The sequence below is a fragment of the Manis pentadactyla genome, chromosome 15 (genome assembly GCF_030020395.1).
Source record: "Manis pentadactyla isolate mManPen7 chromosome 15, mManPen7.hap1, whole genome shotgun sequence".
NCBI classification, from domain to species: Eukaryota; Metazoa; Chordata; class Mammalia; order Pholidota; family Manidae; genus Manis; species Manis pentadactyla.
Window position 1 is genome coordinate 23364949 of NC_080033.1, and position 18786 is coordinate 23383734.

At 41.4% G+C, this 18786-nt stretch overlaps 1 protein-coding gene across 5 annotated transcripts in view; it reads left to right on the plus strand.

Annotated features, from left to right (window-relative positions):
• CEP89 (centrosomal protein 89) overlaps positions 1-11922 on the plus strand; it is a 91519-nt gene extending 79597 nt beyond the window's left edge. For 3 of the 5 annotated variants that reach the window (XM_057493001.1, XM_057493003.1, XM_057493002.1), the window contains 2 exons: positions 2451-2620; positions 11555-11922. In XM_057493001.1, the coding sequence (XP_057348984.1) occupies positions 2451-2620; positions 11555-11810 (426 nt within the window). In that variant the 3' untranslated portion in view covers positions 11811-11922. Of the gene's footprint in view, positions 1-2450; positions 2621-3311; positions 3523-11554 lie in introns of those variants that run through there. The other 2 variants (XM_057493004.1, XM_057493005.1) reach the window with 2 other exon arrangements.
• Positions 11923-18786: the final 6864 nt, after the last annotated feature.

The following is an 18786-nucleotide window of genomic DNA, read 5'->3' on the forward strand; positions in this document are numbered from 1 at the left end:
GTGGAGAAAGGGGAACCCTCCTACACTGCTGGTGGGAATGTAAATTAGTTCAACCATTGTGGAAAGCAGTATGGAGGTTCCTCAAAAAACTCAAAATAGAAATACCATTTGACCCAGGAATTCCACTCCTAGGAATTTACCCTAAGAATGCAGCAGCCCAGTTTGAAAAAGACAGATGCACCCCTATGTTTATCGCTGCACTATTTACAATAGACAAGAAATGGAAGCAACCTAAATGTCCATCAGTAGATGAATGGATAAAGAAGAGGTGGTACATATACACAATGGAATATTACTCAGCCATAAGAAAAAAACAGATCCTACCATTCATAACAACATGGATGGAGCTAGAGGGTATTATGCTCAGTGAAATAAGCCAGGCAGAGAAAGACAAGTACCAAATGATTTCACTCATATGTGGAGTATAAGAAAAAAGGAAAACTGAAGGAACAAAACAGCAGCAGAATCACAGAACCCAAGAATGGACTAACAGTTACCAAAGGGAAAGGGACTGGGGAGGATGGATGGGAAGGGAGGGATAAGGGCAGGGAAAAAGAAAGAGGGCATTACGAGTAGCATGTATAGTGCGTGGGGGGCACGGGGAGGGATGTGCAACACAGAGAAGACAAGTAGTGATTTTACAGCATCTTACTACGCAGATGGACAGTGACTGTGAAGGGGTATGTTGGGGGGACTTGGTGAAGGGCGGAACCTAGTAAACATAATGTTCTTCATGTAATTGTAGATTAATCATACCAAAATAAAAAATAAAAAAAGAATGCAGCAGCCCAGTTTGAAAAAGACATATGGTCCCCTATGTTTATCACAGTACTATTTACAATAGCCAATAAATGGAAACAACCTGGGTATCTATCAGTAGATGAATGGATAAAGAAGAGCTGGTACATATACACAATGGAATGTTATTCAGCCATAGGAAGAAAACAAATCCATTTGCAACAACATGGATGGAGCTAGAGGGTAGTATGCTCGGTGAAATAAGCTGGGCAGAGAAAGACAAGTATCAAATGGTTTCACTCATCTGTGAAGTATAAGAACAAAGCAAAAACTGAAGGAACAAAACAGCAGCAGACTCACAGTTACCAAAGGGAAAGGGATTGGGGAGGATGGGTGGGAAGGGAAGGATAAGGGGGAAATGGGGGCATTACGATTATCACGCATAATAGGTGTGTGCGGGGATATGGGGAAGGCAGTATAACACAGAGAAGACAAGTAGTAACTCTATAGCATCTTACTAGGCTGATCGACAGAAACTGTAATGGGGTATGTGGTGTGGACTTGATAATAAGGGGAGTCTCATAACCATAGAGTTGTTCATGTAATTGTACATTAATGATAGCAAAAGAAAAAAAAGAAGAAAAATACCTGGTAGAGATGGTTTGTGGGAGGTAAATTCACTCAACTTTTGCTTATCTGAAAATTGTTTAATTCCTCCTTCAAATTTAAGTGATAATCTTGCTAGATACAGTATTCTTGTTTTGAGGCTCTTCTGTTTCATTGCATTGTATATATCATGCCATTCCCTTCTGTCCTGTAAGGTTTCTGCTGCAAAGTCTAATGATAGGGTTTTCCTTTGTAGGTGATCTTTTTCCTCTCTCTGGCTGCTTTTAATCCTCATCAAATTTACAAAGTATAAACTATAGGACATACAAAGGGAAATGGAAATTCAGTAATAATTTGATTTTTAATCCACTTCTTTTGGCCCAAGACAGATTAAGAGATAACAGAATTAATTAAGGATATAGAAGATTTAACAACATAATGTATAATGTTTATTTATGTGTAAATGTACAGAATAAGCACAAAAATTGGCCATAAATTGCCTACAAAAACATAGTAAACCCTTAATGTAGATATAAGATCTAATGATGATCAAAAAGATGTAAACCAGAAATTAATAAAAGCAAAAAGCAAAAAAATGCTCTTTCACCTGGAAATGTAAAAACTGTGTGGTAAACCAATTCTTGAGTCAGAGGTGAGTGTATAAATTGAATGTCATTATTTCAAAAAAAAACCCTCAATCTATATGAACTACATGTCAGAATCTGTGTGACAACAGTTTTAGAAATGCTCAGAGGGAAGTTCAAAACCTTAAACACTAAAGAATAAAAATGTAAAAAGAAAAATAAATGAATCAGACTTTTATCTCAGTCATCTGCTTACCAATAGAGTATCGGTCCTTCTGTTTAAATTTAATTGTAGCATATAAAAACGTAAGCATGACACAAATGAGAAATTTGATTGTATTATACTTGAAATTCTGTAATTGCTTTGTATGACTTTTATGATCCAGTCTTACCCTCCCAGATCAGACTTATCCAGGGTTTACTTAACTCAATATTGCTCTGACAGCCCAAAGAGTGGGTAGGGAATGCATCCGGGAAGCCACTCACCTGGGCTACTCTCAGAGTCCCTCCTGTTCCCCTTAGGGGTACAAGAAGCAGGCGGCACTGAAACTAGGTAACATTAGTCACCATCTGATAGAGCAGCAGGAAGACTTTGCTAGCAAGACAGCTCAGTACCAGCAGGAGATGAGGCACCTCCATCGGATTCTTCAGGACAAGCAGGATGTCTTGGATGAGGCGCTGCAGCAGAAAAGGTAGGGCTGCCCCAGCCCCATGTAATGTTTGTTTTTTTCAATGTTTAGTAGAATTTTCCAGTGTTTTATTTATTTGCTCATTTTGTTTTCATGTTTTAATTTTATTTGAATTTATTATTGGTCTCTTGTTGCTCATTTTTTTCCTTTTGAAATCTTTTCCCCAGCGATCGACACATAATATTGTATAAATAAAAGGTGTACAGTGTGATACTTTGATATGCATATATACTGCATTTATCTAGGATAACTATGTAAGCTTAATTAATACACCTTTCACCTCACATAATTACCATTTATTTTGTTGTTGTCATTATTGTTATGGTAAGAACATTTTCAGATCTGCTCCTAGCAACTTGCAAGTATACAATATGGTATTGTTAAGTATACTCACTCACATGATATACATTACATCCCAGCTCATTTTCTTTAATCCCTCCTTTAATATGCTATTGTGTAGTATCATTTGATACAGAAGTACTCAAGTAAAAAAGATCTATTTTATATAATTTTTATCCTCCATAGTTAAATGTTAGTTTTTATATGGTTGTGTATTTTGATTTACCCACAGTTTGCCCATTTATTTGCTTACTAATTGTTCATAACAAGACATCAGGCCCCAAATGGAGTTGCGTATGCTAAGCCTCACATCACCAAAGCAAGACTTGACTTACTTACAGTTTTGGCTCTCCAGAAATGGAATATTAAACCAGTCAAGAATCACCTGAGCAGCACTACGCAGGTCATCTGCCTTACAGATGCCTACTGTCCCCTAGAAAGAATGTGACATTGCAGTAACCAACCCACTTTTTTGTCTCTCATAACTTTGTTATTATTGCTCCCTTACACCTAGAAAATTCTTTCAGTTTGTACAGCTCTTTGACCTCCATTCTTGCTAGACTGTGTGCTGCCTGATTCAAATAAACTTTTCCTCAAATAAAAATTAAACTTTTGGTAGTACCTCAGTTTATCTCTTTTTTTAAGTTCTAAGGTTGTTTTACTTATTATTTTTTTAATTTTGGTATTATAAATGTATAATTACATGAGCAACATTATTATTATTAGACTCCCCCTATTATCAAGTCCCCACCACATATCCCATTACAGTCACTGTCCATCAGCGTAGTAAGATGCTATAGAATCATTACTTGTCTTCTCTATGTTGTACTGCCTTCTCTGTGTCTCCCCTGCTACATTATGTGTGCTAATTTTAATACCCCCTTTTCCCCACCGTTATCCCTCCTTTCCCTCCCATTCTCCCCAGTTCCTTTCCCTTTGGCAACTGTCAGTCAATTCTTGGGTTCTGTGAGTCTGCTGCTATTTTGTTCCTTCAGTTTTTTCTTTGTTCTTATACTCCACAGATGAGGGAAATCATTTGATATTTGTCTTTGTCCACCTGGCTTATTTCACTGAGCCTAATACCCTCTAGTTTCATCCATGTTGTTGCAAATGGTAGGATTTGTTTTCTTCTTATGGCTGAATAATATTCCACTGTGTGTATGTACCACATCTTCTTTATCCATTCATCTACTGATGGACACTTAGGTTGCTTCCATTTATTGGCTATTGTAAATAGTGCTGCGATAAACATAGGGGTGCATATGTCTTTTTCAAATTGGGCTGCTGCATTCTTAAGGTAAATTCCTACAAGTGGAATTCCTGGGTTAAATGGTATTTCTATTTTGAGTTTTTTGAGGAACCTCCATACTGCTTTCCACAATGGTTGAACTAATTTACATTCTTACCAGCAGTGTAGGAGGGTTCCCCTTTGTCCACATCATCGCCAACATTTGTTGTTGTTTGTCTTTTGGATGTTGGCCATCCTAACTGGTGTGAGGTGATATCTCATTGTGGTTTTAATTTGCATTTCCCTGATGATTAGCAATGTGGAGCATCTTCCATGTGCCTGTTGGCCATCTAAATTTCTTCTTTGGAGAAGTGTCTGTTCTGATCCTCTGCCCATTTTTTATTTGGATTATTTGCTTTTTGTTCATTGAGGTGTGTGAGCTCTTCATATATTTTGGATGTCAACCCCTTATATAGTCTCCCATACTGTAGGATGTCTTTTTGTTCTACTGATGGTGTCCTTTGCTGTACAGAAGCTTTTTAGTTGGATATAGTCCTACTTGTTCATTTTTGCTTTTGTTTCCCTTGCCCAGGGAGATATGTTCATGAAGAAGTTGCTCATGTTTATGTCCAAGAGATTTTTGCCTATGTTTTTTTCTAAGAGTTTTATGGTTTCATGACTCACATTCCAGTCTTTGATCCATTTAGAGTTTAGTTTTGTGTATGGGGTTAGACAATAATTCAGTTTCATTCTCTTACATGTAGCTGTTCAGTTTTGCCAACACCAGCTGTTGAAGAGGCTCTCATTTTCCCATTGTATATCCATGGCTCTTCTATCGTATATTAATTGACCATATATGCTTCAGTTTATATCTGGGCTCTCTAATGTGTTCCATTGGTCTATGGATCTCTTCTTGTGCCAGTACCAAATTGTCTTGATTACTGTGGCTTTGTAGTAGAGCTTGAAGTCAGGGAGCGTAATTCCCTCCACTTTATTTTTCCTTCTCAGGACTGCTTTGGCTATTCGAGGTCTTTTGTGTTTTCATAAGAATTTTAGAAATATTTGCTCTGGTTCATTGAAGAATGCTGTTGGTATTTTGATAGGGATTGCACTGAATCTGTAGATTGCTTTAGGCAGGATAGCCATTTTGACAATATTAATTCTTCCTATCCGTGAGCACTGGATGTGTTTCCATTTATAGGTATCTTCTTTAATTTCTCTTACGAGTGTCTTGTAATTTTCAGAGTATAGATCTTTCACTTCCTTGGTTAGGTTTATTCCTAGTCATTTTATTCTTTTTCATGCCATTGTGAATGGAATTGTTTTCCTGATTTCTCTTTCTGCTGGTTCTTCGTTAGTGTATAGGAATGCAACAGATTTCTGTGTATTTTGTATCCCGCAACTTCACTGAATTCAGATATTAGACCTAGTAGTTTTAGAGTGGATTCTTTAGGATTTTTTATGTATAATATCATGTCATCTGCAAACAGGAACAGTTTGACTTCTTCCTTACCAATCTGGATGCCTTTTATTTCCTTGTGTTGTCTGATTGCTTTGGTTAGGACCTCTAGAACTGTGTTGAATAAAAGTGGGGAGAGTGGGCATCCTTGTCTTGTTCCTGATCTTAAAGGAAAAGCTTTCAGCTTCTCGCTGTAAAGTATAATGTTGGCTGTGGGTTTGCATGTATGGCCTTTTATGTTGACGTACTTGCCCTCTATACCCTTTTTGTTGAGAGTTTTTATCATGAATGCATGTTGAATTTTGTCAAATGCTTTTTCAGCATCTATGGAGATAATCATGTAGTTTTTGTCCTTTTTGTTGATATAGTGGATGATGTTGATGGATTTTCAAATGTACCATCCTTGCATCCCTGGGATGAATCCCACTTGATCTGGATGGATGATTTTTTTGATGTATTTTTTAATTTGGTTTGCTAATATTTTCTTGAGTACTTTTGCATCTATGTTCATATCAGGGATATTGGTCTGTAATTTTCTTTTTTTGTGGTGTCTTTGCCTCGTTTTGGTATTAGAGTGATGCTGGACTTGTAGAATGAGTTTGGTAGCATTCCCTCCTCTTCTGCTTTTTGGAAAACTTTAAGGAGGATGGGTATTAGGTCTTCACTAAATGTTTGATAAAATTCAGCAGTGAGACCATCTGGCCTATTCAGATTTTCTGTTTCTTCCTGGGTCAGCATTGGAAGGTTGCATTTTTCTAGAAAGTTGTCCATTTCTTCTAGGATATCCAGTTTGTTACCATATAATTTTTCATAGTATTCTCTCATAATTCTTTGTATTTTTGTGGTATCAGTAGTGATTTTTCCTTTCTCATTTCTGATTCTGTTTATGTGTGGAGACTCTTTTTTTGTTGTTAAGTCTTGCTACAGGTTTATCTATTTTGTTGATTTTCTCAAAGATCCACCTCCTGCCTTTGTTGATGCTTTCTCTTGTTTTATTCTCAATTTTATTTATTTATGCTTTAATTTTTATTATGTCTCTCCTTCTACTGACTTTGGGCCTCATTTGTTCTTCCTTTTCTAGTTTCATTAATTGTGAATTTAGACTGTTCATTCGGGATTGTTGTTTCTTTCCTGAGGGAAGCCTGTATTGCAGTATTTTTCCCTATTAGCAGAGTCTTTCCTGTGTCTCACAGATTTTGCAGTGTTGAATTATTTTTGTTATTTGTCTCCATATATTGCTTGATCCTCTGTTTTTATTTGGTCATTGATCCATTGGTTATTTAGGAGCATGTTATTAAGCCTTCATGTGTTTCTGGTCTTTTTCATTTTCTTTGTGTAATTTATTTCTAGTTTCATATCTCTGTCATCTGAGAAGCTGGTTGGTACAATTTCAGTCTTTTTGAATTTACTGAGGTTCTTGTTGTGGCCTAGTATATGACCTGTTCTTGAAAATGTTCCATGTGCACTTGAGAAGAATGTGTATCCTGTTGCTTTTGGATGTAGAGTTCTATAGATGTTTATTAGGTCCACCTGTTCTAGTGTGTTGTTCAGTGCCTCTGTCTCTGCTTATTTTCTGTCTAATTGATCTGTCCTTTGGAGTGAGCAGTGTGTTGAAGTCTCCTAAAATGAATGCATTGCATTCTATTTCTTTCCCCCTTAATTCTGTTAGTATTCGTTTCACATATGTAGGTGATCCTGTGTTGGGTGCATAGATATTTAGAATAGTTCTATCCTCTTGTTGGACTGACCCTTTTATCACTATGTAATGTCCTTCTTTGCCTCTTGTTACTTTGTTTTGAAGTCTATTTTGTCTGATACAAGTACTGCAACACCTGGTTTTTTCTCCCTATTAGTTGCATGAATACCTTTTTCCATCCCTTTGCTTACCGTCTGTGTATGTCTTTGGGTTTGATGTGAGTCTCTTGTAAGCAGCATATAGGTGGGTCTCATTTTTTAACCCATTCAATGACTCTATGTCTTTTGATTGTTGCATTCAGACCATTAACATTTAGGGTGATTATTGATAGGTATGTACTTACTGCCATTGCAGGCTTTAGATTTTGTGGTTACCAAAGGTTCAAGGTAATTCCCTTACTATCTAACAGTCTAATTTAACTCACTTCATATGCTGTTATAAACACAACCTAAAGATTCTTTTTTCTTTTTCTTCCTCCATTCTTTGTATGTTATGAATCATATTCTGTACTCTTTGTCTATCCCTTGGGTGACATCTATTTTACCTTAGGAATACTTCCATCTATAGAAGTCCATCCAAAATGCACTGTAGAGGTGGTTTGTGGGAGGTAAATTCCCTCAACTTTTGCTTATCTGGAAATTGTTTAATCCCTCCTTCAAATTTAAATGATAACTTTCCCAAATAGAGTATTCTTGGTTCCAGGCCCTTCTGCTTCATTGCATTAAATATATCATGCCACTCCCTTCTGGCCTGTAAGGTTCCTATTGAGAAGTCTGATGATAGCCTGATGGGTTTTCCTTTGCATGTGATCTTTTTTCACTCTTCAGCTGCTTTTAAAAGTCTGTCTTTATCCTTGAACTTTGCCAGTTTAATTATTATATGTCTTGATGTTGTCTTCCTTGGGTCCCTTGTGTTGGGAGATCTGTGGATCTCCACGGCCTGAGAGACTATCTCCTTCCCCAGATTGGGGAAGTTTTCAGCAACTACCTCCTCAAAGACATTTTCTATCCCTTTTTATCTCTTCTTCTTCTTCTGGTACCCCTAAAATGTGGATATTGTTCTGTGTGGATTGGTCACACCATTCTCTCAATATTCTTTCATTCTTAGAAATCCTTTTTTTGTCTCTGGGCCTCAGCTTCTTTGTGTTCCTCTTCTCTAATTTCTATTGGATTTGCCGTCTCTTCTACTACATCTAATCTGCTTTTAAATCCCTCCATTGTATGTTTCATTTCAGATATGAAATTTCTTAATGAATCTCCATCTTAAATTCATTCCTGAGTTCTTGAATATTTTTCTGTACCTCCATAAGTATGTTTATGATTTTTATTTTGAACTCTGTTTCAGGAAGATTGGTGTGTTCAGTTTCATTAGGCCCTTTTTCTGGGTTTGTGAAATTTGGTTCAAACCATGCTCTTTTGATGTTTCATATTTCTGTTTGGTGCCCTTTAGTGCCCAGAAGCTACAGTCTCTGAAGCTGCTCAGCCCCTAGAGTGAGGTTGGGGGTCATAGGGGAGCTGAGCTGGTGCCTGGGAGGAGGAAAGATCTGTTTCCTGATTCCCATCTGCTGTGTCTGTCCCTAGTGTCAGAGCCAGTGGGCTGAGCACACAGGTGTGAGCCTCTGTGCTTTGGGTCTCTAGCTGTTGTAGGCAGGGCCTCCCTCTGGCTGGCCGGATGCCAGCGCAGTGACTGCCGGTTTGCGAGCCGGTTCCATCAGGCCAGGAAGAAGGCTGGGCAGGCTGTGTATCACAGTGGGGGGCCTCGGAGCTGAGTAGGCAGCCAGGGGGATGGAGCGCCTATAGCTCCTCAAAATTCCCAGTCTGCTGGGCAGAACCCGCCCAGACAACCTTGACCACCTATCCCTTCTCCCGCCCAGCAAGCTCCGTGCAAACCCCGTCCCTTCAGCAGGCCTCTCGCTGCTAGGAAGGCTCTCAGACCGCCTGCCTTTCCCTTGTCCCAGAGCGGCCGGTGTGTATCCCCTTCTCCACAAACAGCTGGGATCTGTCTCTCAAGCACTCCGCCTGTCCCAGCTCCCCATCCTCCAGAGCACCACACAGGGTAGGTTTCTGCTCGCAAAGCAGACCTCCAGGGCTGGGTGTTCAGCAGTCCCAGGCTTCCACCCCCTCCCCACTTCGTTTCTCTTCCTCCTGCCGGTGAGCTGGGGGAGAAGGGCTTGGGTCCCGCCGGAACAAGGCTGTCATACCTTTCCCTGTTTTGTGAGGTCTGCTCTGTTCATGAGGTTTGTATGCAGTCTGGCTCAGCCTTCCTTCCTGTTGCTGTTTTAGGGTTAGTTGTATTAAGTATATTTTGCACTATCTTTGGTTTTGGGAGGAGTTCTCTTCCTCACCTCTCATGCCGCAGTCTTGAATCTCCCCTCAGTTTATCTTTTAACGTATTCTCCCTTGCATCCCAGACCCCGTTTCTCAGATTAGTTTCCTTCTTCCTAAAGAGCATCCTTTAGCTGGAGGACATTGTGCTCAGTGAAATTAGCCAGGTGGAGAAAGACAAGTGCCAAATGATTTCCCTCATTTGTGGAGTATAACAACGAAGCAGAACTGAAGGAACGAAATAGCAGCAGACTCAGAGACTCGTGTGGGAGGGCGGGTGGGGAGGGAGGGAGGAGGGGATTGAGGGGTATTGTGTTTAGTACACATGGTGTGGGGGACCACGGGGAGAACAGTGTAGCACAGAGAAGGCACATAGTGGATCTGTGGCATCTTGCTGCACTGATGGACAGTGACCACATTGGGGTATGGGTGCAGGCTTGATAATATGGGTAAATGTAGTAACCACATTGTTTTTTGATGTGAAACCTTCCTAAGAGTGTATATCAATAATACCTTAAAAAAATTTTTTTTAAAAAGAGCATCCTTTAGAAGTTTCTTTAGTGAGCCTGTGTTAAGAGTAAGCTTTCTTATTTTTTGCTTGTCTGAAAATGCGTGCATCGTATCCTCATTCCTGTAAGATGATCTTGCTGGCTACAGAATTCTACCTTGACAGTCTTTCTCTCAGCATATTCCAGTGTATTCTCTGTTTCATTGTGCTGTTGAGAAATCTTCTGTCACTTTAAAAAATAAATGGTCCATTTTTTCTCTTGCCTCTTTTAAGATCTCCTGTATTATATCCCACAGTTTCACTGTTATGTGCTTAACATGAATTTCTTTGTACTGATCTGCTTGGTATAAGTTACTCTCTATATCTGTGATTTTGTGCCCTTCATTAGTTTAGAAAATTCTCAGCCATTACATCTTAAAATAAGTCTTTTCCCTCTTTCTTTCTTTCTAAATTTCCTCCTGGAACTCAGATTAAATGTATGTGAGACATTCTGAATGACTCCTCCAACATGCCTTATCTTTTAAATTTCCATCTCCTTGTTTTTCTGGTCTACATTATAGGTAATTTCTTCTGCTCACTCTTCCTGTTTACTGATTCTCTTTTCAGTGTGTTCAATGTACTGTTTAACCAAGGCACTGAGTTTGTTTTCTCCCTCATTTTCAGAAGTTCTGTTTGGTTCTGTGAGGACATGTATCCCTTGTCTGCCCTGTTTCCTCACCCCACACAGTCTCTGTTGTGGAGCCCTTCCTCAGGAAGGCTGCCCTTGCTTTTTCTCATAAGCCTTCAATCCCTTTAGGTACCCATGCTGGCACATGGTCAAGACCAGTCTTCCCTGTCTGGTTATGAGCCTCGCTTCCACAGTCCCCTCCTCACCCCTGTACTTACTCTTTATGTCTGGGCCCATCAGTGGCTCTGTGTATGGGTGCTGTTAAAGGTACCTGAGTTTTGGCAGGTCATACCGGGGACAGGCCAGAGGGGATGTGAGAGTCCTGTAGGGTCATGCTGTGCAGGCACCCACAGCCAGGCTGTTGTACTACAGCTCATCCACTGCAATTATTTTATTTTATTCTTATACATGGTAATTCTATAGAGAACAAAAGATGTTTGCACTGGTACCAAAATAAGGGAAGAGAGAAAACTTAGAGGAAAGGTAAGAAGGCATTTTCAGCCTGTGCCTTGTATTCTTCTCTATTTCCAGGGGCCCTGGGAGTTCCATTCCGCACTGGGAGTCTGCTTCAGAACCGGAGCACAGTGGGCTGTGTTCTCTGGTGTTAAGCAGTCTTCCATTTGAGTTCTTGGTAACTTAAGATTCAGAAGAGCTATGTACATGTGTTTTAATTGTACTATTTTGAGTTTTTCCTTTGTTTTGTTTATTTATCTCAGAGAAATGGAAGGCGAGCTTGAAGTTGTGTGGGAGTCTACCTCCAAGGAAAACCGAAGAATCCGAGAACTTCTCCAGGCCACGCTGGCAAGGACAGGCATGTGGGAACACACCAGGGCTTTGGAGGACCCCTGCCTTGATGGCCTCCCTCAGGGAGATGTGCTGAATGAGTGCAGCACCAGCTGCTGTGACACGAAGCTGCCTCCTGCCACCCGCCAGCGTCTGCAGGAGCCCGTGGGCGAGGGCTCCCGGGCCTGAGAGGCCTGCCCCCCAGGAGAGGGGACAGCCAGGGGAAGGGCAAACTCCCTCCAACCACCACAGCATTTTTTCTCCTTACGGCAAGGAGGAAATAAACTGTCTTGGAAATTTAGTGCAGTTTTAATATTTTGCTTTATTTTAATAATGTGATGCTGTAGTTTTATATATTTTAGCCCTTGTACAGCCTCTGGCCACATGGCCACTGAGATGGGCTCTGAGACCCATTGCTTAGGTTGACAGGTGACCTGATGAGCTGGCCTGTCCCTGGGCTCTTAAGCCTGCAGCTGGGAAAGCCCTATGGGGCACCGCCTGCGGGCCTGGGTGCTCACCCTGCGTGCCCGGTGAGTGGTGTAGCTGCACTGGCCCATGGTGGAAGCAGTGGTGATGATATCTGTGCGTTAGCTCTGAGTGGTTTTTTATTGTTTGGTAATACAGGTGCTGGTGGTCCTCATGCCCCAGTAAGTTGTACAAGATCTGTTCTGCCCTCTTCTTGCCCTTCTCATTCCTCCTGGGAAGGTAATTTTGGGGGGGCCATATAGATCCCTGCCCCTTTCAAGACCCCTGACTTTGAGCACCACTTTGGGTCCCTGCCCCACTGCCATCCTCTCAGGAGCATTCACTGGGACTCGATGACAGTGATGCCTGCTGCCTCGGACTGCTTGTCCCTGGGAAACATGGCGACATCAGGCTACTGAGGACCTTAAACAGTGGTACAGAAGGGTAGACTCCTGAAACACATCCTTTTTTCCTCGGAACTAAGGTTTCAAGTGTGCAAATGGGTCCTTAGTCATGTATAAAAGTCATAAATGTGATCTTGACTGCTAGAAGGGAAGTTGAGATTTTAAAAATCACAGTTCTTTTACAGTTTGCTAAACTTGTTCAACAGTTAAACAATTCTAATTTATTTTCATTTTACCAGGGGTAGAAAGGTTTACCAGGATTTAAAACTATGTGTCATCTCCCTATGAGGTGTCCTAGCAAATACCCTAGGTGTTATTTCAAGGGCATTTGTGCCAACTGTCCAATAGCCTGTAGACAGGCTGAGAGATGGTAGCAGCCCCATGAGGCTCCCGCCCTGCAGACTTGCGCTCAGAGGGTGCCCATCGGTGGGAACGCTGCTCTTAACACATCACCTGGAGAGCCATTTTTCCCGCAGTCTTTTTCTTGGCTTCTATGAGAACATTTTATTCCCTTGAGAAGTGAACCTTTTTAGATTACTGCCTTAAGTTTATTACATGTTGCAGTTGTACTTTGCAAGGTCAGTGACCCCTGGGCCTCATGGCCAGGCGGGGGTGGGGATCATGCATACACTTGGCTATGCCAGTCAAGGAGGGCAAGGCAGGCAAGCTGGACCCATTCTGTTACTGAGAACCAGTCACCCCTCCCCGTTGCCTCCAGAGGCTAATGTTTACTCAGCCATTTGCTCTTTCATCGACTGAAATTTGTTGCACTCCCACCATGTGGAAGGGTCATGCCAGATTCTAGGAGAGATACAAGGAGTAGAAAACACAGGGCATGTCCTCAGAAGTTACAGTTGTTTACCTTGCCTCATTCCAAAATGGATTTGAGGCATCTTAATACTGACGAGGTCCGTGAGGATGCAAGGGAGGATGTTCTCCCAGCCCTCAGCAGCAGGAAGAGCTCCTTAGCAACTGGCTTGCTTTTGCCTAACAGGGATGAAAGGTGTTCCAGATCACCTTCCCATCTGGGGATGACCAAGGACTTGCCAGGGTGGTTCATGGAAATGTGTTCGGCAAGGCCTGGGCTCAGTACTTGATTCTTGCTATTGCCACTGGTTGTTTTTGCAGTGATTCCTACTCTGTAAAGTGAGGGACACTGGTAAGGTCTTCAAGGCGGTGTCAAGTTCGCTGGGTAAAGTTTGTTCCTTTGTGTTGCCTAACAGTGTTGTGTCTATGGATGCACCACATTTTGCTTATCCGTTTTCAGTTAATAGATACGTCAATGTTCCCACTTCTTGGCTATTAAGAATAAAACTACTGTGAACACTCACAGTCATCTTATGCTTGGACATATGTTTTCCTTTCTCATATAAATTCCTAGGAGTAGAAATACTCAGTTGTTTGGTAAGTTTACATGTAACATTTTTAGAAACTACCCAGATGTTTTCCAAAGTGTCTGTGTCATTATATTCAGGAATGTATGAGGATTCCAGTTTCTCTACCTCCTCACTTAAACTTGTTATTGTCTTTTTTATCAGTCAGTCTAGTGGTTGTGTATCTCATTATGGTTTTTACTGTGCATTGCCCTATTGACTGATACTGAGATATTTTCATGTGCTTATTAACCATTCATATATCTTCTTTAGTAAAATTTCTATTGAAATATTTTGCCCATTTTATGAATCAGTAAAGTTGCAGGATAAAAATTCAATATACATATATTTGCTGATTCTAGATACTAATAATGAACTGTGAGAAAGAGAAATTAAGAAAACAATATCTAGAAATAATTTAACCAACAAAGTAAAAGACCTGTACACTGAAAACTGAGACACTGATGAAAGAGACTGAAAATAACACAAATTGGAAAGCTCATGCCCATGGATTGGAGGAATTAATATTGTTAAAATTTCCATACTATCCAAAAGCATCTACAAATTCAATGCAACTCTACCAAAATTCCCGTACTTTTTTCACAGAAATAGAATAATCCTAAAATTTTCATAGAAACACAAAAGAACCCAAAAGCCAAAGCAATCTTGAGGAAAAACAAAGCTAGAAGCACGATGCTCCCAGATTTCAGTCCATATTCACAACTATATAACTATAACAGTATGGTTTTTGGCATAAAAATAGACATGTAGATGAACAGAACAGAACAGAGAGCCTAGAAACAAACTCAGGCATATGTGGTCAATTTATGGCAAAAGGGGCCGAATATGCAATGAGGAAAGGACAGTCTCATCAATATATGGGATTGAAAACTGTACAGCCACATGCAAAAGAATGAAACTGGACCAATAACTTACATCATGTAGAAAAATCTCCTCAAATGGATTAAAGAACATGAATGAAGACCTGAAACCATGAAACACCTAAGAGAAACCATAGGTGGCAAGCATCCTTACATCTGTCTTGGTGATGATTTTTTTAATCCAACACTTTCAAACAAAGGCAACAAAAACATAAAAATAAGTGGTACTACATCAAACTAAAAAGCTTCTGCACAGCAAAGGAAACCATCAAGAAATGGTAGGCAACCTACTGAATGGGAGACAATATTTTTAAATTATATATCTGATAAAGGGTTAATCCAAAATTTATAAAGAACTCATACAATAAAAAAAAACAGTTCAATTAAAAAATGGGCAGAGGATCTTAGAAGACATTTTCCAAAGAAGACTACAGTTGGCTAAGAGGCACATGAAAAGATGTTGAACATCAGAGAAATGCAAATCAAAACATGAGATATCACCTCACATCTATTCAAATGGCTAGTATAAAAAACAAAAACCAAGAAATAACAAGTGTTGGATATGGAGAAAAGAGAACCCTTGGACATTGTTGGTGGGAATGTAGGTTGGTACAGCCACTATGGAAAAAGTATGGGGTTCTTCAAAAAATTTAAAGTAGAAATACTATACGATCCAATAATTCCACTTCTGGGTAGAATTCCAGAAGAAATAAATACCCAAAGAAAATCAAAATATGAACTCGAAAAGATACATACACCTTTACAATTGCCAAGATATGAAAACCCAAGTAAGTGTCCATCATGGATGAATGGATAAAGAGAATGTGTTATGTATATACAATGGAATATTATCCAGACATAAAAAAGAATAAAAATTTTCCATTTGTGACAACATGAATGGAGCTTGAGGGCATCATGCTACATGAAATAAGTCAGACCGAGAAAGAGAAATACAGCACAATCTCACATGGAGAACCAAGAGGAAAAATAATAAGCTCAGATACAGAGAACAGATCAGTGGCTGCCAGAGGTGGGTGTTAGGGGGTGGCCAAAATGGGTGGAGGGAGTCAAAAGGTACAAACTTCTAGTTTTAAAATAAAGTCATGGGGATGTAATATACAACATGGTGACTATAGTTAGTAAGTCTATTGCATGTTTCAAAGTTGCTAACAAAGTAGACCTTAAAAATTTTCATCATAAGGAAAAATTACATTCTGTAACTATGGGTGGATATACTTGACTCATTTTGCTGATCATTTTGTAATATATACAAATATCATTATGATGTGCACCTAAAACTCATGTAATGTTCTGTGTCAACTATATCTCAAAAAAAAGAGATGAAGATCTAAGACTTACCAAGATATAGAGATACAGATTGTTTCCCAGATTAAAGTTTTTAAATGCTTTCTTTGCTAATTGTTTTATGGTCAGACTGTAAGTCCTTGACATTTAAAGACTTCGCACATTCCACTGACTCCTCACGAGTTCTTGTTGGAATTCAGGTAGGTAGGTAAGTAAACACTGGATTTTGGTCTTTTGGGTCCCCCAAGCCTGTGAAATACTGTCAGCAGCAGTGGGAAGGCATGTAAGACAGAGTGAGCTTAGGGACAGAAGGTTTAGAAACCCAAGGTAGATCTGCAACAGGTTGACTGCCTCTGTTGCGGAGGAACTGAATCAGAGGATGAGACCAGGAAGCTGTGGAGAAAGGGATTTATACTGCTGGCTAGCTGGGCTTTAAAAACCATTACAGAAGGGAAGCAAATAATGATAAAATAAGTTTTATTCAAAATAAAGTGGTGTTGATATTAATGTAGATGGTGTTAATATCTTCAAACTGCAAGCATCTTTGCAACTGGAAAAAGCACAAATCCAAAGTAAAGGTCAAGAGCTTTAGCAGAAACTTAGGAAGGAATGGAGTTGTATTAAAAAATAACAAAACTTCCTAGGAAATGATCGGTGAGAGAGAACTGATCATAGGCGGAACTTCAGCCAAGTGGTAGAAGAGCTGCACACACAGTATGAGCCAAAGGTCTTGAAGAATTGGGAGTGGTAAGGGGGGTGGGTAGGGATTGGGGGGCTTATGCAGATCACCTCACCTTTTTTTAGACAGGAGGTATGGAGAGGGCCCATGTGACAGGTGACCTCATTGGTCCACCTGTCCAGAAAATTCATGATTGACTGCTAAGACTACGTTTCTGGAATAGGTCAGAATTGTAATTAAATCTTGGTTTAGGAGGCCATTTGGGCTTGTTTCTTTTTTTTTAACGGAAGAAACCACATTTCAGAAATGTTCACCTGGACCAAAAACTAACTGAAGTAGATTTCTGACATTCAGCAAAGGATTTTTATGCCCAGATGTTTCAAACTCAGCAGTTGGCAGAATGCTTAAAGGTTAATGCTAACCATCTGTCAACTTCACAGTTCCAAGATGGGAGTGTGCCGTTACTAGCTCCATCTTACCCCAACCCTGATGCTTGGGGGAGGCTGAGACCCCGAAGCCAGGTGGCTGGTCTAGGCTCAGGGCTTGTCTGGCTCTGGGTGGAGGCCCCCCTACCCATCACCCCACCCTGCCCTTCTCTTGTGGTTTCTGTTAGAATGCCAGCCTTCTGGGGATGGACTTGCCCCAGTGTTTTGCACAGAGATGGGTGTGAAGTTCTTGTGTGAGGGCTGCAGTGTTAGCAGATTCTTCTGGAGTGAGTCGAACAAGCCTGTGGGCAGGTTCTGTCTGAGGTGGCAGGTCCCACCCTGGCCTCTGGTCTCCATGCCCAGGGTGGATGAGCACTGCACTGGGGGCTCAGAGCCTGGCAGGCAGGGGCAGGTGGACCCCACTGAGGAAGCAGGTAACACAGTGCAACACCGGAGCTCTGACTAGGACAGTGGGCTCCTCACATTCTCCACATGGCCTCAAGAGACAGCCCTGAGAAATCTGCCCTTCTCTCAGTTCTGCCTGCCTGGAAGTGCTCCCAGAGTGACCCCCCCAGTGGCTCGCCCAGCATGCTCCTGTGACCTTTGGCCTCACCTAGCTATCTGACATGCTATTAAATTAGAACCCCACCCACACCCCCTGCAAAACTGCCTGAGGAGATGGCTGCGATAACAGTAACAATGCTTAGGGCTGGGCTCTCCATCCAAAGCAAGGCCTTATCTGATAAGGGTTTAGAGGCACTTTGGAGGCCCCATCACTGGAAAGGGCGGGTGTGAGCGCAGCTGGAGGCCTCTGCTCCTGCCCAGAAAGAGCCAGACCTTTGGGCGAGGGGCCGGAGCTCTGTGCCTGACCTGCTTCGTCCCCTCTGGTTCTCATCAGGTGAGTGAGTGTGGAGCCCCTTTCCTCTCCAGCGGCCAGTGAACATGGAACTGGCTACCTCAATAGCGGCACTGCCACATCAGTCAGGCCTGCGGCTGGAGTGGCAAGTGCCGAGCCAGCAGGGACCTGCATGAGGCCTCGCTGCTGTGGCCATATTTTGCCCAAGTCTTGCGGTTCCAAGTGATGCTGAAACCAGTTGCTGCTAAAGCTGAATGGGAGAGACTTGCCCACCTTCCTGGCAGCTCGGTCAGAACCCGGCGGAAGGCAGGCCACGGGCTGTGGGAGGAATTCTGTTCTGGAGAGGAAAGCGGCTGCCCGACCGGAGGTTACACGTGCCACCGTTTGTTCGTGCTGCCTGACTGCTGCTGTCAGTGTAGCCGCGAAAGCAATAAAAGAGTCGGTTCCAAAGTTTATCTCCTCCGGTTCCAGTCTTTAGAGAGATTTCCCTTTACAGGTTGTAGCTAAATAGGGATAATCTAGTTAAGGAAAAACAATTGATCTAGACACAAATGAACAAAACAAAAACATTTTTGGAGAAAAACTGGCTTTGTCCGACCCTCCCCTTTGTGTGTGGTGTCTCCAAGCTTCATTGCTTAAAAAAAAAAAAGGGGGCGTTTAATAATTACCTTTGTTGACCTCTGTACCTTCTGGCTTCCTCCGCTCCTGGGCACAAGACATGGCCATTCCTAGGGTGCGACAGTGCAGACGCAGGCAGCTCCCAGGCCCTGCAGGGCT